The 25,986-nt window shown below is 44.9% G+C and overlaps 1 protein-coding gene across 1 annotated transcript; it reads right to left on the reverse strand.

Annotated features, from left to right (window-relative positions):
* Window positions 1-6,028: 6,028 nt before the first annotated feature.
* On the reverse strand, window positions 6,029-24,842 carry LOC139379180 (uncharacterized). Its single transcript, XM_071122005.1, has 39 exons — window positions 24,769-24,842; window positions 23,975-24,105; window positions 21,733-21,938; window positions 15,464-15,532; window positions 14,761-14,826; window positions 14,396-14,452; window positions 14,241-14,294; window positions 13,081-14,085; window positions 12,907-12,972; window positions 12,730-12,786; window positions 12,502-12,555; window positions 12,332-12,391; window positions 12,126-12,161; window positions 11,928-11,999; window positions 11,776-11,826; window positions 11,638-11,697; window positions 11,496-11,552; window positions 11,322-11,417; window positions 11,179-11,229; window positions 11,024-11,089; window positions 10,823-10,924; window positions 10,586-10,648; window positions 10,411-10,476; window positions 10,255-10,311; window positions 10,096-10,155; window positions 9,956-10,015; window positions 9,712-9,813; window positions 9,575-9,625; window positions 9,388-9,450; window positions 9,178-9,276; window positions 9,026-9,085; window positions 8,792-8,857; window positions 8,590-8,694; window positions 8,445-8,495; window positions 8,289-8,369; window positions 7,761-7,832; window positions 7,596-7,635; window positions 7,418-7,475; window positions 6,029-7,274 (listed from the first exon to the last, which is right to left on the reverse strand). The coding sequence occupies exons 1-39, from the start codon at window positions 24,840-24,842 to the stop codon at window positions 6,524-6,526; spliced, it is 4,395 nt and encodes a 1,464-aa protein (XP_070978106.1). The 3' UTR covers window positions 6,029-6,523.
* Window positions 24,843-25,986: the final 1,144 nt, after the last annotated feature.

Genomic DNA, 25,986 nt, shown 5'->3' on the forward strand with positions numbered 1-25,986 from the left:
AAAGAAATTCCACAAATGTACTTTTAAGAAGGCACACCTGTTAATTGAAATGCATTCCAGGTGACTACCTCATGAAGCTGGTTGAGAGAATGACAAGAGTGTACAAAGCTGTCAAAGCAAAGGGTGGCTCCTTTGAAGATGTTTTACACTTTTTTTGGTTACTACATGATTCCATATTTGTTATTTCATACTTTTGATGTCTTCACTATTATTCTTCAATTTCGAAAATAGTAAAAATAGAGAAAAACACTTAAATGAGTAGGTGTGTCCCAAACTTGACTGATACTGTATGTTCACATTTTCTAACTAGTTTTAATTGGGAAAGCAGAAAGTGTTTTTATCAAAAGCAATCACTTTTGCATGTGAAAACAAAGAATCCTAGTCATTACTCCATGTGCTTAACCTACGTCACTTTTGTTATGAGCCGACTTCGCAGTCAGCCAGAGTGTGGCGCCTGGCTTACACCCTGGAGGCACCACAACCGGGAGGCAGCCCGGTTCCAAATAGAATGCAATACATTTTTAGCCGGTGCAAAACACGCCTACACTTGCACCCGGGCGAGATTAATCGAATCCCCTCACTGCCAAGTGGCTGCAATGTTCTCCACCGAGTCCGCTCCACACCAAACATTCCCAGTGCAGACTTAGAAAGTCCAACTCTCAGACACTCCCTCATCTCAAACTTCCTCCATCACCTGTATCTCGACTTCCTCCTCCCTGTCTTACTAGTGATGGCTATACCACAGGGAGTGCTGTTGATATCTCCATGGCTGTGTGCGTACAGCAGTATGCTTCCTGCAACTGGCCCTCTCCACAGTCACCTTGAATTCTCCCAGCTCTCCACTCCTCTCAGACACAGAAAGTCTTCAAACACACACTGCAGTGCTGCACCCCCACAGTCCCTACTCAGAGCACACACACACACACACAATTCAAGTAGCTATTAAACAAACACACCATCACATGACTAGCTAGTAGCCTACAAGAAAATAGACTGCGTATAAACATAAGCTATGTTTTTCACAGAGACACACAAAAGCAAGTGTCAGTCGTTATTAACTAGCTAGTGTAACAGTATAACTTTCGTCCGTTCCCTCGCCCCTACCTGGGCTCGACCAGGGACCATCTTGACAAATCAACAACAGCCACCCACGAAACATCGTTACCCATCGCGCCACAAAAGCAGCGGCCCTTGCAGAGCAAGGGGAACAACTACTTCAGGTCTCAGGGCGAGTGACGTCACCGATTGAAAGGTTATTAGCGTGGACCACCGCTAACTAGCTAGCCATTTAACATCGGTTACACCAGTTAACGCTACTTTAACGTGACTGTACTGATGACACACAAACCCTTACTAGCATTGGCTGGATAGCAAGTAGCAAGTCTATCGGTACAGTAACGTTACAGTAGCGTTAAGCTAGTTAGCTAAGGTAAATATCACTAATGTTTGTTACCACAGCCACAGTCATAAACCCTGTCTATTTCCACAATTTCACTTCTTAAAAACACATTTTAAACCTAATCTTAACCCCACTGCTAACTTTATGCAGTGTATCGAGTGGAAATTGTTAGCTAGCTAATTTATTCTCATTTAAGTTAATTTATGTGCACAATCAACTAACTAGCTAGCTTGTCTAGCCTCAAACAGTTGTGATGATTTGGCCACAAACACAAATTACATTCACCTGAGGCTGTGTGATATGAGATCACTGAGAGCAGGTCCTGGATGAGGGTCATGGCTAGAATAGATCTAGCTAACCCTAACCCTTGTCCTAACAACCTAATTATCCTAACCTGCTGCATAAATTAACACCCAGGCCATCCTACAATCTAAACTTGATGCCCTCAATCTCACACAAATGATCAATGAACCTACCAGGTACAACCCCAAATCCGTAAACACGGGCACCCTCATAGATGTCATCCTAACTAACTCGCCCTCCAAATACACCTCTGCTTTCAATCAAGATCTCAGCAATCACTGCCACATTGTCTGCACCCGTAATGGGTCTGCGATCAAACGACCACCCCTCATCACTGTCAAACGCTCCCTAAAACATTTCTGTGAGCAGGCCTTTCTAATCGACCTGGCCGGGGTATCCTGGAATGACATTGACATCATCCCATCAGTAGAGGAGGCCTGGTTATTCTTTAAAAGTGACATCTTAAATAAGCATGATCCATTGAAAAAATGTAGAACTAGGAATAGATATAGTCCTTGGTTCTCTCCAGACCCGTCTGCCCTTGGCCAGCACAAAAACATCCTGTGGCGTTCTGCATTAGCATCAAATAGCCCCCGTGATATGCAACGTTTCAGGGAAGTTAGGAACAAATATACACAGGCACCTAGGAAAGCTAAGGCTAGCTTTTTCAAACTGAAATTTGCACCCTGTAGTACAAACTCAAAAAAGTTATGGGACACTAAAGTCCATGGAGAATAAGAGCACCTCCTCCAAGCTGCTCATTCAAGAGGCTAGGAAACACTTACCACCGATAAATCCACTATAATTGAGAATTTAAATAAACATTTCTCCACGGCTGGCCATGCTTTCCACCTGGCTACCCCCTTGCTGTGGAGGGTGCCCGGCACCCTCCACAGCAACCCGACCAAGCCCCCACCATTTCTTCTTCACCCAAATCCAGATAGCTGATGTTCTGAAAGAGCTGCAAAATCTGGACCCCTACAAATCAGCCGGGCTAGACAATCTGGACCCTCTCTTTCTAAAATGATTTGCCAAAATTGTTGCAACCCCTATTACTAGCCTGTTCATCCTCTCTTTCGTATCGTTTGAGATTCCAAAAGATTGGAAAGCTGCCACGGTCATCCCCCTCTTCAAAGGGGGTGACACTAGACCCAAACTGCTACAGACCTATATCTATCCTACCCTGTCTTTCTAAGGTTTTCGAAAGCCATGTTAACAAACAGGTTACCGACCATTTCGAATCCCATCGCACCTTCTCCGCTATGCAATCTGGTTTCAGAGCTGGTCATGGTTGCACCTCAGCCACTCAAGATCTTAAATGATATCATAACCGCCATCGCTAAGAGACATTACTGTGCAGCCGTATTCATCGACCTGGCCAAGGCTTTCGACATTCTTATTGGCAGACTCGACAGCCTTGGTTTCTCAAATGATTGCCTCACCTGGTTTACCAACTACTTCTCTGATAGATCCTGTTGTCCGGAGGGCCTGTTGTCCGGACCTCTGGCAGTCTCTATGGGCGTGCCACAGGGTTCAATTCTCTGTATACATCAATGATGTTGCTCTTGCTGCTGGTGATTCTCTGATCCACCTCTACGCAGACGACACCATTCTGTATACTTCTGGCCCTTCTTTGGACACTGTGTTAACTAACCTCCAGACAAGCTTCAATGCCATTACAACTCTCCTTCCGTGGCCTCCAACTGCTCTTAAATGCAAGTAAAACTAAATGCATGCTATTCAAATCGATCACTGCCCGCCCGTCGAGCATCACTACTTTGGACGGCTCTGACTTAGAATACATGGACATCTACAAATACCTAGGTGTCTGGTTAGACTGTAAACTCTCCTTCCAGACTCACATTAAGCATCTCCAATCCAAAATTAAATCTAGAATTGGCTTCTTCAAAGCATCCTTCACTCATGCTGGCAAACATACCCTCGTAAAACTGACCATCCTACTGATCCTCGACTTCGGCGATGTCAACACTCTACTCAACAAACTGGATGCAGTCTATCACAGTGCCGTTTTGTCACCAAAGCCCCATACACTACCCACCACTGCGACCTGTACGCTCTCGTTGGTTGGCTCTTACTTCATACTCGTCGCCAAACCCACTGGCTACAGGTTATCTACAAGTCTCTGCTAGGTAAAGCCCCGCCTTATCTCAGCTCACTGGTCACCATAGCAGCACCCACTCGTAGCACATGCTCCAGCAGGTATATCTCACTGGTCACCCCCAAAGCCAATTCCTCCTTTGGTCACCTTTCCTTCCAGTTCTCTGCTGCCAATGACTGGAACGAACTGCAAATATCACTGAAGCTGGAGACTCATATCTCCCTCACTAGCTTTAAGCACCAGCTGTCAGAGTAGCTCACAGATCACTGCACCTGTATATAGCCCATCTGTAAACAGCCCATCTATCTACCTCATCCCCATACTGTATTTATTTATCTTGATCCTGTGCACACCAGTATCTCTACTTGCACATTCATCTTCTGCACATCTACCATTCCAGTGTTTAATTGCTATATTGTAATTACTTTGCCACCATGCCCTATTTATTGTTAACTCTTACCTCATTTGCACTCACTGTATATAGATTTTTGTTTTCTTTTTTTCTACTGTATTATTGACTGTGTTTTGTTTATTCCATGTGTAACTCTGTGTTGTTGTATGTGTCGAATTGCTATGCTTTATCTTGGCCAGGTCGCAGTTGCAAATTACAACTTGTTCTCAACTAGCCTACCTGGTTAAATAAAGATGAAAGAGAAAGGAAAAAAAAGTTATTCCAACCTGCTAGGTAAAGTCAAATCTGTTAATTTGACAAAAGCTGGATCCCTTCTATTCATGAGGACCCTGGACGAGAGTGCATGAATGATTTTCATTGTTTTTCCTTCTTTGTGTGCATGTCACACAAGCATGTCCAGGTAATAGCATTAATTTAAAATGTTAATAACTTCGGCTGTGAGTGAAGGAAAAAAAAAAATCTGCCTCAGACAATTCATGGAAAAATGTAATGGATATTTTTGGCACAAATGTGATAACGAAAGTGTCTTTTTGAAAATGGACTTACTATGGGGACATCTACGGGAATTGTCTTTCTGGGCTCAGCGTTAGTTAAACTGAAGTACTGTCAGTCTCCTCTGTGTACATGAGATGGCCTGCTTCCCAACTGAAACCCTGGGGCCATGACCTGACCAAGGTCCAGGTTTCCAGTCTGGAAGCACTCTTTTGACTGCACCTACAGTATTGCTTCGGTACTGCAGTTTAACTGAATCACAGCCGAGAAAGACAATTCCCATTGACAGCGCCAAAAGAGAATTCAAATCTGAAAATTCCTAATAAGACACTTTAATCATCAACTTTGTGCACAAAACATCCATTAAATTATTCAAATTGTCACCGAGGCAGATTTGTTTTCCATCACTCACAACTGAAAATATTAACATTTTATATTCCTGCTCGGAGGTCATGACCCCAGGAAGCCAGGGGAAGTGCTGGTTGGCTTGTTCAGCTGTCCACATGCTCAGACAGAGTTCTGGGAGCATGCAGGTGGAATAATCCCAGTTATAAAAATGTCAGCTATCACTAAATGGCGTATGCTAACGCGAGTAGATTCAATTGAAACAAAGTTTGGCTATTACAATGAGACAGATATTTGTGAAGCATTCGGTTGGCGTTTCCACTCATTACCATATACCAAATATGGTAATGAGAGGAAGCCCAGTGAGAAAAGAGCGGGATGGATTTTGGGCGACGTTATGCAAATGTCCTCATCGATTAAACATTTGATCTCAATACAGTTCCTTGACCAATTGTCAAATATATATTTTTTAAAGCTTTGTTTTGGAATGCTAGGGCAAATTGATATATTGCACACGCACACTTCACACAGTATGCATTCCCAAACGGAAATACGCAAATGCACGCCAGTAGGACCTCGCTAGCTCATGCTTGGCTCTGCCACCCTACTTGTTCTGCCCACTATGATTCATTTGTTCCCATTGGTAACGTCTGTCGGTTAGTTGTACACATATTTTGTCTAGTTCTTATTATAACTCAGTGCACCTGGTTCACTCCCATGAGTCAGCCCGGTTCCAAACTAAATGTAGCAACTTTCAGCGGTGCAAAACAAACACGCCTTCACGGACGCCTGGGCGAGATTAATCGAACCCTCTCATTAGTTACACTCCCGAGTTGGGTATTTCCAATTTGATGAAAAAGACGTGGATAAAATACTGACATTTACATCAGTAACAATCAAGGTTGAAATGTTCAAAGTGAAAAGTTTACAACCAGATCAAATGCATAATTATCTTTATTAAACACAACTCCAATAGCTGCCTCATTGCGCTATTAGTCATCATCAACATTGCACATTTCATTTGGTTACAGTATAAATAACCTATTTACTAAACTTTGAAATATATACTCGTTTTAAAATAATAGCTAGATTAGATCCATGGCATATCACAGGAGTGTAGCCTAAGCTAGTTATAAACACGTATCCAAGATCTTAGGCCTACTACTTCACAATCCAGTAAAGTCATACATACAAGTTCTTTGTAAGTAAAAGCTTATTATGCTGCATAGTTGTCCAAATTGCTGAATGCAATCAGAGTTTGTAACTTCATTTATTACAAGGCAAATGTTCAGTTTCTCCTTTTCGTTTAAAGAGGAACAGGAAAGTTGGGAAGGTCCTCGTTAGGTTTAGGTTAAAAAAAAATCAAGATCTTGAAAACAAAATCCTCAGCTTGGACAGTAGAGGGGGGCCATGAGTTGCATAAGACACATTGCATTGTGGGAGTTGAACTGTTTCATATATTGCCATTAGCATCCTGCAGCTCCTCCCTGATAGCATTCAGCTCCATCAGGCTCTCGTGCAGCACCTGAGCTACTTGCCTAATCTTAAACACCACCTCTTTCTTAAACCCTTTCTTTAGCTCACGAGAGTCCTTGGTGAAGTATTTATCCATTCCTTTGAAGAGGCCCCTGAGGGCCACGGCAGCTCCTTCTGTTACCTCTGTGGCCCTCAACACAGGTCTATCCACTAGGCTGACCATTTGAACGGCCCTGCGGACCTCCCAGTCTCCAGAGTAGTGCTGGGTTCCTCTCCGGAGGAGAGGATGCCCCCTGAGTCTATACAGCCCCTCGCACACAAACCTCAAGATCTTCACCAACTCCTCCATCCTCACCTCATAATCCTCCAGAACCACCTCCACTTTCTTCCTGTCCTGCATGTTGTTCACGTTGTCCGAGATGGTCGCCGAGGCCGACGTGATCCCTCCGGCCGCCGCCACTCCGACGCCCACAGCCGTGATGATGAGCGAGGCGCCGAAGGTGAAGGGGGCGAGGGCCAGGCCGACGATGGCCGCGCCACCCCCGACGGCGGCGGTGGTGCCGCCGGTGATGTTGCCAATCTTGGCCTTCTTATGGAAGGAGGTGATGTCGTCGGCGAGGGCGTAGAGCTTGATGACGTACTGCCAGAGGACCTCGGCACGCTCCGTGAACACCTTGTTGAAGACACTCAGGCCGCGGTGCACCTTCTCCGCCAGTAGGGTGAATGACCTTGAGGGGGGAGAGAGAGAGACAGAAGGACATGGCAAGAGAGAGGAGCAAGAGGGAGGCAGAGAGAACAAGTATTCAAACATCAGCAATGTTTCACGAGATTGACTACTGATTACGTTGTTATCACCACAAAGAGGACATACCTAGTCTCATCGTCCTTCACCGTCTTGTCTTCATCATCTGAAGGCAGCTCATCCCATTCTGAGGCACAAGACAATTCCCAGATTACAAACGGTGTGTGTGTGAACACATGCGTGTGCATGCAAACGTGCTTGTGAGTGCATGCACATGTGTATGTGTACGCACGCGTGTATGACTCACGTTCCACAGTATTCCACCACTCCATCAAGCTGTCAGTGTCCTGTGAGACGGAGAAACGCTGATATCTTTGGACATTGCTTTCACACAGTCACATTTTCAAACTGTTACCATTGAAATAGGGCAGATGGTGATTTGTGAGCGACATTTGACTCGTCAAATACTGACCCCCTCTTCCTCCTCCTCATCCTCCAGACCGTCTGCAAGCTGTTCATCAATCTGAGCAGAACGCCACTCAGCCTGCGAGAGAGAGAGAAGAGGGGACAATGTGAGAAAGAAGTGAGAGGGAGTAGGAGAGATTGCTGGTTGAGTTTGAATCTATTTGCTGTGCATACCTTATTATCCTTACAAAGGGATAGTCTGCACTGCCTTTTATGAGAACCATGGCCTTTGCCAGCTTTCCCTCCCCCTGAGGCCTAAAAATCCCTTACAGTATGCAGCAGATCCGGTTCAGTCACATGACCGACGGGAATGTGCCACACAAGACAAAGACAGAAGCCAGCCAGACCCAGACCATAGTTGTCGACAACAACGTGGGTGTGTGTGGCTGTTTTTTTTTTAAAAGCTATTATGTTAGTCATACAACACCGATCAAGACAACTACCCATGGTTTTCAGTCGTTTCAGGTCTGTCTCCAATATAGGACAATGATTCAGCACAAATGTACATGTTGGATGTGTTCTTGTATGGGTCTACCTCTGCAGCCTCTGAAAAGTAGTAGTCACTAGATGTGGCTCCTGGTGGGTACTCGGTCATCCTTTCATCTCTCGCTTTAGTCTGAGAGAGAGAGAGAAACCAACACTAACATCAGTAAACATATGGCAGTAACACCACACACACACACACAATTACCTTAGTTTCTTTGCGATGCTTATGAGGGGCTTTAAATTTGAAAGATTTCTTCTGTAGAGGAAAGATGGGATATAGATTAACAGCGGGTTAAAACAAATAAAAATCACACAGTAAATGAAGGATGTTTATGAAGTAGTAGCAGTACCGGTTTGCAGTCTTCTATATCATCCTGTCCATAATAATCTCCATGCCCTCCTGCTGAGAAGAGATCCGACCTCCTCTGAGAAGTGTCATCGTCCAGAAAGCCCTCCTGGAAAACATACCACAGGAATGTCAACATTCTTCCGCTGACAAAATGTAAAGTGCGCACAAAAGCCGTATCTTTGGACCAATAGAAATGCCCTCACATGGGACGCTCGTCGAGGTGTGTAGCGCTCGGAACCAATCTGTGACTTTTCATATGGAAACATTTCCTAGAATAAAGGAATGAAAGTACACAGACCTGTTTTAAAACTAATACAGATGTTCTTTATAGGCCAATAATGGCAATGTAAATCTGTTAAAAGAAAAATATAAAAATTGATACATTCTCTAATAAACAGACAACACACTCAGAGGGCCTACACAAACATAATAATTACCTGGATTTGGCTTGACTTGCGCCGACTTGCAAGGTGGTTCTTAAATTTCGATGGTTTCTTCTGTTAAAGAGAGATGACATTTAGAGCACGAGTGGGATCCATCCAAAGCTTAAGAGGAGAAAGTTCTACTGTGTAAAGGAAAAGAGACGTACCGGTTTCCAGTCTTCCATCTCGTTCTGTTCATCTTCTATCTGTCCAGCATAGAAGAGATCTGCTCCCTTCTGAGGCACATCACTGTCCAGAAAGCCCTCCTGGACAAAAACAAGAGACGCTTTATAAGTTGGGACTCAACACGTATCTAACTTGTAAATAGACAGCGCATCCAAATTTGCTCACATGGGAAAACAGAAAAGTTGGCAAACCTCTGATCTCCTTTGTGGGGAGTACTGTTGTGTGCTACTAGTCTGAGAATTCTCCTCAGCGCTCTGTAAGAATGAAAAATAATGCACCAACATTCACAACTTGATCATCTTGTTTGATAAAGAAAAAAAACGGTATTTTCCAAAAATATAAAGCACAACCACACAGAAACCAACAAAAAACCTTTACCCCTGATTTCCGACGATTCATATGTAGGAGTTTTAATTTGAACGGTTTCTTCTGTAGGAGACAACGTTTATCATGTCATTAGGTTAAATAAAGAGCAGACAGAGGAAGTGAGGGATGTGAGAGAAAGAGGGAAGTACCGGTTTGCAGTCTTCCATCACGTTCTGTTGATATTCTTCTACCGCTCCTGCTGAGGAGAAACGTGCCCCCTTCTCAGGCAAGTAATCATCCAAAAAGCCCTGCTGAAAGAAAAACATGAAATAAATCAAACATTTATACTGTCATGTTACATTTTCTTTGTACATTGAACAGCATAGACTAAATTTGAGTTGGCACAAATACCAACACAACTACACAGACAATCACGACAGACACACATCCAACCTTGGGGTGTGACTGCGGGGTGTAGCCTTTCACTTCTTCTGTTTCCTCAAAAATATTAACCTACAAAAGAATAAACAAATGTTGACTGTACATACAGTAGTACTGTGTACATAGAGTACACGCATAGAAACTCACAGTACCTTGGACTCCTTGCGTGGTGTATAACCATGGGCACCTTTAAGTTCATCAAGAGGTTTCTCCTAAGAAACACATAATTACTGCATATGGACAAGTGAAAAAGTGTATAGAAACGAACATAGTGTTTGTCACAAGTATTTCTACACACAGTATATACATACATGAATCATCTTTGAACCTCTGCGAGGTGTGTATTCATGAGCGCCTGTTGGTTCATCCTGGGAATTTAACAACAAAACATTATTGGCGTTATATCAGTTTTTGCATGAATACAAAAGCATGTGCATTTAGCCTACTGTACACGTTTCCCTCCTTACCTTTTCGAGGCAGATTGCGAACCCTCTGTGAGGCACAAACTTAATTTTGACACCTTTACTTTTTTTCTGTGCAGAAAAACAGATGCAAACAGTCTCAACGATAGAAGTTTGATACATTTTTCATACGAAACAGTTGTCAACTTCCTAAACGTGTTAAGCATGAGACAAAGCATACAAATCCACCCGTCCCATCACGTTCCTCTGGCTCCTCTTCAGAGTTCTCATCCAAACCCAGGGCCTGTTAAACGACAAACCCATATGTGGTGTTCCACAGGGATCAGTGTTAAGACTGCAACTTTTGTCAGCAGTTTATACTGCTGACATTTATACAATAAAAGCGGCATTGGTTTTGATGAGTAGTCTTTCATAACAAAAATAAACCTAGAAATATAGACATAAAGAAGATGGGTACCTGTTTGGAGTCTTCGATCCAATTATGTTCTTCATCTTCATTCTCCCCTGCAGATATGAATCCTACTTCCTTCTGAGGAAAGTCATCGTCTAGCAAGCCCTCCTGGAAAACACACCACAGGAATATGTGAACACAGATTTTGTACACAAATATATTGCTCTTTTTGTTTACAAACACACAGATATAAAAAAATATATATACATTCGCTCTATGTTGAGGCAAATGTAGGCCTGAAGCTTTTTCAAGATGGTCAGCTGAAAACCGATCCTAAAAATTAAAAAAAATATTAAAAGTTATTCCAACAAATGTTAAATTATTTTAAACTCCCCTTCCCTAAATGATATGTTCAATTATACCTTAGATCCTCTGCGATGCACAAGGGGCATTTTGAATTTGAATGATTTCTTCTGTTAAGGGGAAGAGAGTTCAAACAATTACAATACTAAATTAATGAAATCCACACAAAATCTTTCAAAACTAACTGGTTAAAAAGAAATACCGGCTTGCCGTGCTCCATGTAATTCTCCTTATCTTCGTAATCTGCAGAGAAGACATCTACCCCTTTCTTTGGGAAGTCTTCATCCAAAAAGCCCCCCTGGACAACACGTTAAAGTAATTAATACTGTATTAAACGTCTTAATTCATTACAATCTTTACACAGGAACACACTCACCTTTGACCGCCAACGGAGACTATTGCTCTCGCCATCCTTGGATTCAGAAAATCTCTCCTAAACCAAAAAAATGACATTAAAACATTGACAATAAGCATTTCCATATAGCTACCTACACAATCAAAGATAACACAGTCCTCACCTTTGACCCTCGACGTAGTGTGCCGCTGTCACTATCCTTCAGGTCTTCAGAATATTTATCCTGTAGAATAAAAACATGTTTATTGACTACAGCAGCAGAACATATATACATTATTCATAAAAAAAAAAAAAGATTTACCTTTGACCCTCTTCTGGAAAGAAAGGATACCTTGAACGTCCTCCCCCTTTTCTGAAATAAAAAAAAGGAAAAAGTTGAAAACAAAAGGATATAAATGTAGAAACGGACACTTAAAATACAGAACGAATAACAAATAAGAGTGTGAGACGTACAGTTTTCGCACGTTTTCCGGCGCCATTCTCTTCCAGTTCTTCTACACTCCCCCCATCAGAGTCTGACGCCACCTGAGATAGGAGAGAGCGAGAGCGAGATGAGCGAGGGACAGAAATAGCACCCACAGTCACACCTTCAGTATCAATTGACCACCACTAAGCACACATTTGAGAACAACTGTGATGTGGCGACTTTACCTTCATCGACTCCCTCCTAAGCCTCAGTTTGCCAGACTGACGAGGGGAAAAAGATAATCAAACAGTTGATTAACTTTTAGGCTAGTCAATGTACAATAGATTCATGTTAAATAAAATACAGTAATATTAGGTAGGAGTGTGGCAAGGAGTTGATCATTTCATGCAAACAATGAACGTGTAGAAAAAGCCATTAAATTAGTTCTTACAGGTTTCCAGTCAGGATTGAGCTCAGGACTGTTTTCAGGCCAATCCTCCACACATCTCTCCTGTTTTGGGTTTAACAAAGTAAACCCAGTTCAGTACACACAGCAATAAGACAGTCAAAGAAAAAAGTTCAACATTCATTCTGTCCAAGTGGTGCCCCTCTAGTACATACCTGGCCAGTCAAAAGAATGTTCTCAAATACCTCCACTTCCTCTAATTTGTTGTCCTGTAAAACCAGAATGTTATTCTCAGATCAACAGAGAGAGAGACGACATGTTCCTACACGACACCGTCTTGTCTACTGAAAGTTGTAGAAAAGTTCTGTCATTTAAAGGCTGTTCAACTGATTGTGGTAGGAATAGACTTAGTATGTATAGACTTACTTGGCACAGAAACTTACCTGAGCTGTGTTCTTCGTCTGAGGGCCTGGTTTAGGATCTGGTCGCTCAGCTTCGGTCTAAAGACATAGCAGAAACCCAATGAGATACAAGTGAATCACAGACAGACATTACAATAATTGGTATGCTTACATACATGGAGAAAAAGGGACAAATAAAAATGGTGGAGGTGTCCTTACACGACTCGGTAACTTGGGCTGCCTTTTTTGAGGAGGTGGTTTGGGAGGGCTGTTGGAGGTCTTCACCTGAGAGGTCACAACATGTCACTCTTTGCAGTGTTGGAAAGAGAGGTCACACGGATATCAAAGACTGTACGAAGACGTGAGGGAAAAAAAAGACTTGTAGGTAACTACCTGGGGGGTACCATTGAAAGCCTCCGTGGGGGACAGGGATCTGGCATGGAGAGTACCATGTTTCATGGCAGTAGAGGTGGGTTGGAGAACATGTTTGGTTCCGTGAGGGGTCATCAGGAAGATATCATACTGTTCATCAGAGGGTGTTGCAAGGTTGAAATCCTGCGTGTTGGAGAGTGATGCATTGAAGAGCTCAGCAGTCTTCTCAAAATCTGACCCTGAGAAGATGTCTGTTTTCTGCCCTGGCGAAGTCTGGAATAAAGGTGTGGACTGCTTGACTGTAGAGTCAGTACTGAAAGAAGCACTCTGAAAGACGTCACTGGGTGAGGAATGGAAAATGTCCCATGTCCTGGAAGGCAGGGGCTGAAAGATGTCTGGTGTCACATTGGAAGAGGGAATTTGGAAAGGGTCATTTGACCTAATAGGCGTGGCTTGAATGAGATTGGGAGTGTCAGAAGGAGTGGATTGGAAGGGGTCCTTTGGAATGGACAAAGGGGCTTGGAAAAGGTAATCTCCCTTGGTGGGAGGAGCATTGAATAGGGACTCTCCCTTGGTGGGAGGAGCATTGAATAGGGACTCTCCCTTGGTGGGTGGTGCTTTGAATTGGTAATCTCCCTTGGTTGGAGGAGCTTGGAATGGGTTTGGTGTTTTTGAAGGCTGAGTTTTGAATAGGTCATGTTGGTTCGAAGGAGTTGCCCAAAGCTCCAGTCTTTCAGCAGGTGTGACAAATAAAGGACTGTGGCTCACATTTGGTGTGTTTTGAGTTAGGGCCGTTGTTTTGAAGAGATCCGGTGACCGTCTTTCAGACATGGTTTTGAAGATATACGTGGGCTGGTCAGACGGTGTGGTCTGAAGGTTGTCGCCTGTCTGTTTGTCAGGTTGGAGGCCCTCTGGTGTGCTCCGGACCTCAGGCGGAGGAGCAAAGACGGTGACTAAACTCTGCCGACGTAGAACCTCTGAATCCTGATTCTTCGTGTCCCCGTCAATAGTCACACTGCTGGATTCCTGTGGGTTAAAAATGAACTCATGGTGTGAGCAATTTAACACATCAGTCAAACAAAACAGTCATTGTCAATAGTATTGCACATATGTGTCATACCACCATACAAATGGAAGGCTAGAGATCTGGTGGAAATGCAATGTCGCTGATAAAGACTCACTTTCATATAAGAGTAGAATGGATTCTCTTTTGACAAGCTACGATTGATTCCATTCTGAGAGAGAACGAGATTAAAGCATAAAATTGGGTAACAAATAAATGGACATTGTTTAAACATTTACCATTGCCAGTTGCCCTATAATAATTCAGTCTAACCTGCTTCAGGCGAGTGTCAGAGGAATCTCTGGATTCTGAAGTGGAGGGGATAGGAGTCTGAAAGAGAATATGGAAGATTTCAAAAAGAGTGTTATCATATCCCTTCTATGAGCTTGTGTCCTCCAAGCCCCCCCCCCCCCCCCCGATATAGCCAGAAGAACTGGCCCGCCCTCAGAGCCTGGTTCCTCTCTAGGTTTATTCCTAGTTTCCTGCCTTTCCAGGGAGTTTTTCTTAGCCACCGTGCCTCTCCATTGCTTGCTGTTTGCTGGGTTTCTGTACTAGCACTTTGTGACATCTGCTGATGTAAACAGAGCTTTACAAATACATTTGATTTTGATTTGAGATTGTGTGTCAGTGTTGTTTACCCTGTATTGTTTGCGGAAGGGACTCTGGGAAACTCTCCTCAGCATCCCCTGTAGTCTCATGATGCTCTGAAATAATTTAAAAACAAATATTAAATATGACTCCATGAATGAATTCCTATAGGTAAAGCTTTCTTGCTTGTCTATACTCTAAGTGTATACATTGCTTGCTGGTCTACTGTGTCTATAGTGGATAATTAACCTTGTGTTGTGTACAAAAATGGTCAGGAAAACTACACCAGACAACCTAACAAGGAGCTGTACAAATTACACACTCTGATAGTATCGGGAGGTGGGTTGATTTCTCAGGCTGTTTCGCAATATTCTTAAAGGGTGATAGAGTACATAGGTATCAAAAACACCTGACATCACAAGCAACATCATTTCTCAATCAACTGCCCTGAAAGAATGTCAGACACAATGCCATGCCAACACAGTTCCTGAGCTACAGCTAATGAGACTGTAGGGCCTACTACTGTACTTTGTGGCTAAAAACCTGACGACATACTTTGTACAGTTAGTTCAAGGTTTAAAATATGCAGTCAATAAGCTTTATTTTAGGACACAAGAGGTGAGAGGAGTTCAACTGGTGGTATTGAACAAACGCATCGCAAGGCTAAGTTCATCTTTAGAACCACGATATGGTTCTAACGATAAACTTTGCTTCATTATGCTTTTGGGAAACCTGTCCCAGATTCTTACTCACCGGTCTTCTCTCCCCCAAAAAACCCTCCACCGGCTCACTCTGTGCCCCTTCCCTCTCCTCCTCCTTATCCTGACAGAGAAAGAAGAACACATCAAAACACAATGGAGTTTGATCATCTTGTAAGAAAAGTAAAGTGTTGGACGTTCTACTCTTATTGAACTGAAATCATCTTTTAGAATTATTCAAGAGTTCAAAGAGTTGTGATTTGACGCAAACGCACGTGTCCGTAATAATTCCATGGTAGGCCTATCACTTATCATGAAAACATTTAAATTAGTTTGATCTCACCATGATTGCTGTGTTGATATCCGATCCAGCAAGCTATTGTCTGCACTAAACGAAAGTTTGCACTGAAATGAACTCGGTAGTTGCCAAACTAGTATTTCCAACCGCGCGACTTGGCAAGCGGTCCACGCTGCGTGTACTGGTGATTGGATGATTGATGGACAGAATACGTAGGCGTGTTTGATTTCCCTCCCCTTCCCTTCTTCATCCAAGCGATAAAATGCGACCGGACCAGTTGTCCTCGCCACAAGGAGAATGTGCGGTCAATGACGCGCACAGGTGTGTTGTGTTCCTATACATTGGTGAAAGATACATTGGTGCCAATTTACATACCTATTAGCTAGTACGCCTAAAACTACAGGTGGCTTGTAAATGTGTGTGCGCATCTGTCTGTCCGTCTCTCCATCTGTCTTTAATGGTCCCTATGAACCCCCCCCCCCCCCTCCCCCCGTGTGTTCATTTGAAATGGAGTCAGTGATTTAAGTTGATGTTGGATGGATGTGTAGATAGATACATGTTGTTCTCTGTGTGTGTGTGCGCGCGTGCGTGCGTGCCTGTATTATTTATCAGAGAGAGAGAGAGAGAGAGAGAGAGTGTGTGTGTGTGTGTGTGTGTTTGTGTGCGTGCATGCCTGTATAATTTCTCAATGAAACTTGTTTAGGGCAGTTTTCATAATGTCATTACATCATTGAATTCTAGCTCTATCTCTGAAAATATGCAATTGTCTATGTATTGCAAATAACTTGGGTGAAGTAAAATGTAATTTGCATTGCAATATGAAGTCACATAATTTGGTTATCTACATAAAGTACCGCTTTTATATTACAGTATATTAGCCCGGATGACATTTTCTACGCATGAGTTTAGCTAGCCAACGTCACCATGACATAGCCTACAAGTGTGATTGGGGATTTCTATTGGAGAAGCGTCTTAATACTGTACAGTCAAAACGGCTCAGTGCAGTCAAAAACGTGTTTTCCTGTTTATATATATATATATATATATATATATATATATTTCCACACTATGAGGTTAGAATAATACTTTGAAAACTTGAAAATTATGATAATGCCCTTTTAGTGTAAGAGCTCTTTGAAAAGATTGTCTGAAATGTCTGCCTGTTTTGGTGGGATGGAGCAGTAGATGAGTTAATAAACCAACGAGAAAATGAGTTCCAAACCTCTCTGTCAATAACAGCTAGTTTTCAGTTTCCCCTCCCCACCCAGACCACTGCCAGACAGTCCAAGCAAAGTTCTTGCTTGAGAAATTGTTCTTCGCTAAAAAATTTGTTTCATTTAGAATTTTTTATTTGAAAATCCCAATAAGGTACTTAATTAATTGTTACCCAGTAATGAGGTAATAATCATGGCTGCATTGGACATTTAATCGAGACAGATTTAGTTGAAATTGTCTCAAAACATTTATTAAACAATATTCATGTTGTTAATTCATGTCAGTGTCACAAAACTTGGAGAAGGGAACAATATTAATGTTTTTCATAACCAAAACTGGAAATTTTAAATGCCTTGTTTATATAAATCTGTGTGATTTAAGATTGTGCATGGTTTGTGGTATGCAGTATGCCCAAGCTAAACTTGTTTTTGTTATTTTTATAGTCTCAATTGTCTTAAGGCTTAAAAATCCTTATTTAACCTGTCTCCCCCCGTTCATCTACACTGATTGACTTGGATTTAACAAGCGACATCAATAAGGGATCATGGCTATCAACTGGATTCACCTGGTCAGTTTATGTCGTGGAAAGAGCAGGTGTTCTTAATGTTTGTATACTCAGTGTATAAAATATATAATGAAACCAAAATTAAAGGCTTGAATTACAGCCCAATTTGTTAATGTAACAAGTATTTCCATGGAATTTAATCAAGATTGTTTTCCCAAGGTCTCCTCATTTTGGGCTTCTTTGAAGGTAAGACCAATCGAAAGATCATTATATTAAATTCATATGAGAATTAAGAACATTGATTACATGTATTTAATGTCTTAAATTAAATGTACTTGTAAATTGTAGGTGTCTGTCATACACATTACGATTCAATGCCATAGCACCGCCTGGACTTTGATAAATTACATTGGCACTTGGATTGGAACCGGTGCTATGGTCAGATGACATGAACATAGAGCTCTTTGGCCACGCACACCAGGGGTGGGTGTGGTGTTGAAAAAAAGAAGCACACTGTACGCAGAAAAGTACCTCATACCTACAGTAAAAAAATGGTGATGGATCTTTGATGTTATGGGGCTATTTTGCTTCCACTGGTCCGGGGGCCCTTGTTAAGGTCAACGACATTATGAACTTTGCCAAGTACCAGGACATTTTAGCCAAATCAAGGATCTTGGAAAGATTCTGTATGGCAGAATGGTCTAAGATCCCTCCCAACGTGTTCTGAAATCTCATAAAACATTTGAGAAAAAAGCTGTCGTTATCCTCGCAAGGGGAGGGTGCTAGAGTATGGAAAACAGGGCTGCCAATAATTTTGCCCCTCATCTTTTTTCATAGTTTCTTTTAACTTGTATATTACAAAATACAAAATATATTTCTGAGTAATTGTATTAGTATAAAATAATACAATGTACCTTTTTTTTCCCATACAATATACTGAAGCACATCATTTGTATTATTTATTTTATACAGTCTTTTTTGCTAATCTTTATCAAGGGTGCCAATAATTATGGACCTAGCTGTATAGGGAGGAGGTCAGAGACCTGGCAGTGTGGTGCCAGGATAACAACCTCTCCCTCAACGTGATCAAGACAAAGGAGATTATCGTGGACGACAGGAAACAAAGAGGGCCGAGGACACCCCCATTCTCATCGACCGGGCTGTAGTGGAGCAGATTGAGAGCTTCAAGTTCCTTGGTGTCCACATCACCAACAAACTATCATGGTCCAAACACACCAAGACAGTCATGAAGAGGGCATGAGGAGACTGAAAAGATTTGGAAAGTGTCCTCAGATCCTCAAAAAGTTCCACAGCTGCCCCACCGGGAACATCTTGACTGGTTGCATCACTGCCTGGTATGGCAACTGCTCAGCCTCCGACCGCAAGGCACTACAGAGGGTAGTGGATATGGCCTAGCACATCACTGGGGACAAGTTTCCTGCCATCCAGGACATCTATACCAGGCGGTGTCAGAGGAAGGCCTTAAAAATTGCCATAGACTCCAGCCACCCTAGTCATAGACTGTTCTTTCTGCTACCGCGCAGTACTGGAGCGCCAAGTCTAGGTCCAAACGGCTTCTTAACAGCTTCTACCCCCAAGCCATAAGACTCCTGAACAGCTAATCAAATCAAATGGCTACCCACACTATTTGCATTGGAACCCCCCCCCCCCCCCCCCCCCGCTGCTGCTACTCTCTGTTTAATATCTATGCATTCACTTCACCTCTACCTACATTTTTTATTTATTTTTTTACTTCAATTTATTCTTAAGACTTATTTTTCTTGGTAATTGTTGGTTAAGGGCTTGTGACAAATACAATTTGATTTTGATGCATTTTGAATACATACAGTACCAGTCAAACATTTGGACACACCTACTCATTCCAGTTTTTTCCTTTATTTTTCTATTTTATACATTGTAGAATAATAGTGAAGACATCACAACTATGAAATAACACATATGGAATCATGTGGTAACCAAAAAAGTGTCAAACAAATCAAAATATATTTTATATTTGAGATTCTTGAAAGTAGCCACCCTTTGCCTTGATGACAGCTTTGCACACTCTTGGCCACATTTCAATATTTGCAGTGTGTAGTGTGTTAGCAAATGATGATACTTTTTTTTAACCTTTGTTTAACTAGGCAAGTCAGTTAAGAACAAATTCTTATTTACAATGATGGCCTACCCCGGCCAAACCCTCCCCTAATCCGGACGAGGCTGGACCAATTGTGCGCCACACTATGGGACTCCCGATCACGGCCGGTTGTGATACAGACCAGGATCGAACCAGGGTCTGTAGTGATCGCTGCGCCACTCGGTAGCCCAAATGAAGTGAGCAACAGCAGCAGAAAGTTACTATATATGGATAAGTACAGCGGAAGAGGGCTAAACTGTGACTTGGTCATAGCTGTTCTCGAACATAAACATACATACAATAGACATTCACTCCTATATACTGAGCAGAAATATAAATGCAACATGTAAAGTGTTGGTCCCATGTTTCATGAGCTGAAATAAAAGATCCCAGGAATTTGACATACACACAAAACGTATTTCTCTCAAATATCTGTCTGTAATAAAGCCCTTTTGTGGGGAAAACTCATTCTGATTGGCTAGGCCTGACTCCACAGGGGGTAGGCCTATACCCTGCCAGGCCCACCCATGGCAGCACCCCTGCCCAGTCATGTGAAATCCATAGATTAGGGCCTAATGAATTTATTTCTATTGACTGATTTTCTTATATGAGTAAAATCTTTGAAATTGTTGCATGTTGCTTTTATATTTTGGTTCAGTGCATATCTATATATATATATTTACAAGCAATTCCCAATCATCTCTCTTACTTAAACTCACTCCAATGCCATTTTGAATACTAATAATGACTAATAATGTCACGAGTCAGACCGAGGTCGTTTCCGATCCCGGGCGTGTGGCGCTCGGCGGTCGTCGTCACCGGCCTATTAGCTGCCACTGATTGTCTTTCCTCCCCCTCCTTGTATGTTTATTGGTAGCACCTGTTTATGTATGATTAGTTTGTCTTTATTAGACAGCCGGCCCGCCTGGTTGTTGTGCGGGATTATTTCAGTGTAACCTTCGGCTCTGTTGTAGAGGTACGTGTTAGTGCCTGGTCGTGATTTTTCCGTGGTACATTTTCATTCCCTGTGTTTGGGGCCGTTACGATTGTGAGCACCCTGTTGGTGCTATTAAAGACGCACAGCATTGCACTCTCTGTCTCCTGCGTTTGACTCCACACCCACGACACCCGGAGCATTACAGAATCCCGCACCTCAAATTGAATGGAGTCAGCAGGAGCAGCAGCCAACCCTCTCCCATCGATGGAGGAACGGGTTCTCCACCACACCACCGTCCTCCAGCGGATCGGATCCGCGATGGATCAAGTGATGGAGAGAATGGACAGATGGGAGAGGAGTGGTCTCCTCTCTCCACCTTCGGCACCCCGGCTCCGGACTCCCCATCTCCCGACTCCAGCACCCTCCGTCTGACGCTACCGAGGGCTTACGATGGAGCGGCGGCGGGTTGCCAGGGGTTTTTGCTTCAGGTGGAGCTATACCTGGCCACCGTCAGACACCGTCAGATCTCCTGCCTCACGGGTCGTGCTCTGGAGTGGGCGAACGCAGTCTGGAATGGCCCAGACTCTGCGCGGGAGCACTACCCAGAGTTTTCCCGCCGTGTTTGATCACCCTCTAGACGGCCGAGCGGGGGGAGAACGACTATTTCATCTCAGGCAGGAGAGGAGGAGCGCCCAGGATTACGCGCTGGAGTTCCGGACCTTGGCAGCAGGATCTGGGTGGAACGACAGGGCCCTTATGGACCACCACAGGTGTAGTCTCCGAGAGGACGTCCGCCGGGAGTTAGCGTGTCGGGACACCGCTCTGTCACTGGATAAGCTGATTGACATGTCCATTCGACTGGACAATCTGCTGGCTGCCCGCGGGCGTTCAGAGAGGGTCCTGTGCGTTCCACCACCCAGCCCCTCCGCTCCCATTCCGATGGAGTTGGGAGGGGCTGCGCCGAGGGGTACCGGAGGAGGAGGCCTTCCCTGCACCAACTGTGGTCGGAGAGGACACACGTCTGATCGGTGCTGGGGGGGTCCGTCTGGGAGTAGAGATGGCAGGCGGAACGCTTCTCGGTCACCCCAGGTGAGTCAGCATCAAACTCACCCAGAACCCCTTGTTGGCCACATGTTTGTCTTAACTTTTTTTCTTCACTTTTTTCCCTCTTCCCAGCATAGGGCGCTAGTCGATTCAGGCGCAGCTGGGAACTTTATGAATCGCGGACTCACCCTTAAATTAGGGGTTCCGCTGGTGCCGATAGATTCTCCTTTCCCCGTGCACTCCCTAGATAGCCGGCCATTAGGGTCAGGGATGGTCAGGGAGACCACGGTCCCACTGGACATGGTGACGCAGGGGAATCGTATCAGTTTTTTTATTATTGATTCGCCTGCGTTTCCAGTGGTGCTGGGGACTCCCTGGCTGGCCCGGCACAATCCTAAAATTTCGTGGAGACAGGGGGTTCTCCAGGGGTGGTCAGAGGAGTGTTCTGGAAGGTGTTTGGGAGTTTCCATCGGTGCCACGTCGGTGGAGAGTCCAGACCAGGGTTCCATGGTGTGCATTCCCCCCGAGTATGCCGATTTGGCAATCGCTTTCAGTAAAGTGAAAGCGACTAAATTACCACCTTATCGACCGGGAAGGGATTGTACGATAGATCTCCAGGTAGACGCTGCGCTTCCCAAGAGTCACGTGTACCCGCTGTCCCAGGAGGAGACGTTGGCAATGGAGACATATGTCACGGAGTCGCTGGGACAGGGGTACATTCGGCCCTCCATTTCACCCGTCTCCTCGAGTTTCTTTTTTGTGAGAAAAAAGGAGGGAGGCTTGCGTCCGTGTATTGATTATAGAGGTCTAAACGCCATCACAGTGGGGTATAGTTACCCTCTTACCTCTCATCGCTACGGCAGAGGAATCATTCCATGGAGCGCAGTTCTTCACAAAACTGGATCTCAGGAGCGCGTATAGTCTGGTGCGTATTCGGAAGGGAGACGAGTGGAAAACCGCATTTAGTATCACATCAGGCCACTATGAGTACCTCGTCATGCCGTATGGGTTAAAGAATGCTCCAGCCGTTTTTCAATCCTTTGTAGACGAGATTCTCAGGGACCTGTGCGGGCAGGGAGTGGTTGTTTATATCGATGACATTCTGATCTACTCGGCCACTCACACCGCGTATGTGTCTCTGGTGCGCAAGGTGCTTGGTAGACTGCTGGAGCATGACCTATACGTCAAGGCTGAGAAATGTGTGTTCTCTAAACGAGCCGTCTCTTTTCTGGGATATCGCATTTCCACCTCGGGGGTAGTGATGGAGGGCGACCGCATTAGGGCCGTGCGTAATTGGCCGACTCCGACCACGGTAAAGGAGGTGCAGCGGTTTTGGGGTTTTGCCAACTACTACCGGAGGTTATCCGGGGTTTTGGCCAGATAGCGGCTCCCATTACCTCACTGCTGAAGGGGGGCCCGGTGCGGTTGCAGTGGTCAGCAGAGGCGGACGGAGCATTCAACAAGTTGAAGGCGCTGTTCACTGATGCACCCGTGTTGGCGCATCCGGACCCCTCTCTAGCATTCATAGTGGAGGTGGACGCGTCTGAGGCTGGGGTGGGTGCCGTGCTATCACAGCGCTCGGGTACGCCACCAAAACTCCGCCCCTGCGCTTTCTTCTCAAGGAAGCTCAGCCCAGCAGAGCGTAACTATGATGTGTGGGACCAGGAGTTGCTAGCGGTGGTTAGAGCTCTGAAGGTGTGGAGACACTGGCTTGAGGGGGCTAAGCACCCCTTTCTCATCTGGACCGACCACCAGAACCTGGAGTATATTCGGGCAGCTAGGAGACTTAACCCACGTCAAGCAAGGTGGGCCATATTCTTCACCCGGTTCCGGTTTACTTTGTCTTATAGACCGGGCTCCCAGAACGTAAAGGCTGACGCACTGTCCCAACCTTTACGACACGGAGGATGGGTCCACCGAACCTACTCCCATCCTTCCCGCCTCAAAGCTGGTAGCACCAGTGGTATGGGAGGTGGACTCGGACATCGAGCGGGCGTTACGGGCTGAACCCGCGCCTCCTTAGTGTCCAGCGGGGCGAAGGTACGTGCTGCTTGGTGTTCGGGACAAACTGATTCGGTGGGCTCACGTCCTACCCTCCTCGAGTCACCCTGGGGTGACGAGGACAGTGGGGAGCCTTCAGGGGAGGTATTGGTGGCCTACTTTGGCTAAGGACGTTAAGGGTTATGTCTCCTCCTGTTCAGTGTGCGCTCAGAGTAAGTCTCCTAGGCACCTTCCTAGAGGGAAGTTACAACCCCTCCCCGTTCCACAGCGGCCATGGTCACATCTGTCCATAGATTTCCTGACCGATCTTCCGCCGTCTCAGGGGAACACCACGGTTCTAGTGATTGTGGATCGGTTCTCTAAGTCCTGCCGTCTCCTCCCGTTGCCCGGTATCCCTACAGCCCTACAGACTGCGGAGGCGTTATTCACCCATGTCTTTCGGCACTACGGGGTGCCGGAGGACATCGTTTCTGATCGGGGCCCCCAATTCACGTCTCGGGTATGGAGGCCGTTCATGGAACGCTTGGGGGTCTCTGTCAGCCTGACCTCCGGTTATCACCCTGAGAGTAATGGGTAGGTGGAGAGAGTGAACCAGGAGGTGGGTAGGTTTCTGCGGTCGTATTGCCAGGATCGGCCAGGGGAGTGGGTACGATACATTCCCTGGACTGAAATGGCCCAGAACTCACTACGCCACTCCTCTACTAACGTGTCCCCTTTTCAGTGTGTGTTGGGGTACCAGTCGGTCCTGGCACCATGGCATCCGAGCCAGACCGAGGCTCCTGCGGTGGAGGAATGGGTACAGTGCTCCAAGGAGACCTGGAGGGCCGTCCAGGAATCTCTACAACAAGCGAGTGGACGGCAGAAGAGGAGTGCTGACCGCCACCGCAGTGAGGCCCCCGTGTTTGTACCGGGGGACAGGGTCTGGCTCTCGACCCGAAACCTACCTCTCCGCTTGCCCTGCCGGAAGCTGGGTCCGCAGTGTGTAGGGCCCTTTAAAGTCCAGAGGAGAATAAACGAGGTGTGTTATCGATTACAACTCCCTTCCTATTATCGTATTAACCCCTCGTTTCATGTGTCTCTCCTCAGGCCGGTGGTAGCTGGTGCCCTGCAGGACAGTGAGGTACCGGAGGTCCCCCCCCCCCCCTCTGGACATCGAGGGGTCCCCGGCGTATACGATCCGGGCCATTCTGGACTCAAGACGCCGGGTGAGGTGCCTGCAGCACCTCGTGGACTGGGAGGGGTACGGCCCGGAGGAGAGGTGCTGGGTACCGGTGGGGGACATCTTGGATCCATCCATGTTGAGGGATTTCCATCGCCTCCATCCGGATCGCCCTGCACCTCGTCCTCCGGGGCGACCTCGAGGCCGGTGTCGGCGCGCTGCGGGAGCCGCGCGTCAGGGGGGGGGGGGTACTGTCACGAGTCCGACCGAGGGTCGTTTCCCTTCCCGGGCGTGTGGCGCTCGGCGGTCGTCATCACCGGCCTATTAGCTGCCACTGATTGTCTTTCCTCCCCCTCCTTGTATGTTTATTGGTAGCACCTGTTTATGTATGATTAGTTTGTCTTTATTAGACAGCCGGCCCGCCTGGTTGTTGTGCGGGATTATTTCAGTGTAACCTTCGGCTCTGTTGTAGAGGTACGTGTTAGTGCCTGGTCGTGATTTTTCCGTGGTACATTTTCATTCCCTGTGTTTGGGGCCGTTACGATTGTGAGCACCCTGTTGGTGCTATTAAAGACGCACAGCATTGCACTCTCTGTCTCCTGCGTTTGACTCCACACCCACGACACCCGGAGCATTACAAATAATGACTAATAATGAAGAAAAAAAACATAGTCAAGATTTATTTTTTCTTCTTTTAATATTATAGAATTTTTTAGGTTGTTCATTGTATTATACAAACCAATTAGCCACACAAGTACGTTTGATTGTATGTTGATATTCTTTAACTTTTTTTAGGTTAATTATTGGTATTATTCTTCCTTTTTTTTGGGCTAATGCTAAAAAAGTTACACAAGAACACACTATTGTCTAACCTTTGAGCTAACTGGGACGGTAAACTAACACTTCACGTAGTAAAACAATTGTCCAAAGTAAAGGTGGATAAAATAATAATTGAAGGTAAATCAAGAATAAACACAAAAGAAATGGACAAGTGTACATTCACACAACCCTAGCCCACTCTCAACTCAAACAATAAGTTCTGCCCCCTTTTCCTGGTAAACTATTAAGCTTCATCCGTTTTCATTTTTTTGGTAGAGGCTCCCTTGCAAGACTGGGAGGAGCCTTATCATTCCTTCTGTTCTTCAGTCTTCATCACCCTTCTCCTCATTATCAATATAACATTCCTGTTATTATCTAGAAATATCACCACCACCATCATCAAAATACACCTAATCAAACCGACTTAACTTCGGATTCTTCAATATCATCAACCATCCAACCC

Source organism: Oncorhynchus clarkii, chromosome 21 (genome assembly GCF_045791955.1).
Source record: "Oncorhynchus clarkii lewisi isolate Uvic-CL-2024 chromosome 21, UVic_Ocla_1.0, whole genome shotgun sequence".
In the NCBI taxonomy this organism is placed as follows: Eukaryota; Metazoa; Chordata; class Actinopteri; order Salmoniformes; family Salmonidae; genus Oncorhynchus; species Oncorhynchus clarkii.

Excerpts from the sequence above, each read along its gene's own strand:
- LOC139379180 (XM_071122005.1), bottom strand. The coding sequence starts at position 24,842 with ATGGATGGATCCAAGATGTCCCCCACCGGTACCCAGCACCTCTCCTCC. Across the intron at positions 12,787-12,906 it reads AGCCCAAGTTACCGAGTCGT|ACCGAAGCTGAGCGACCAGA; the intron begins GTAAGGACACCT and ends CTATGTCTTTAG. Across the intron at positions 11,827-11,927 it reads CCGGAAAACGTGCGAAAACT|AAAAGGGGGAGGACGTTCAA; the intron begins GTACGTCTCACA and ends TTTTTATTTCAG.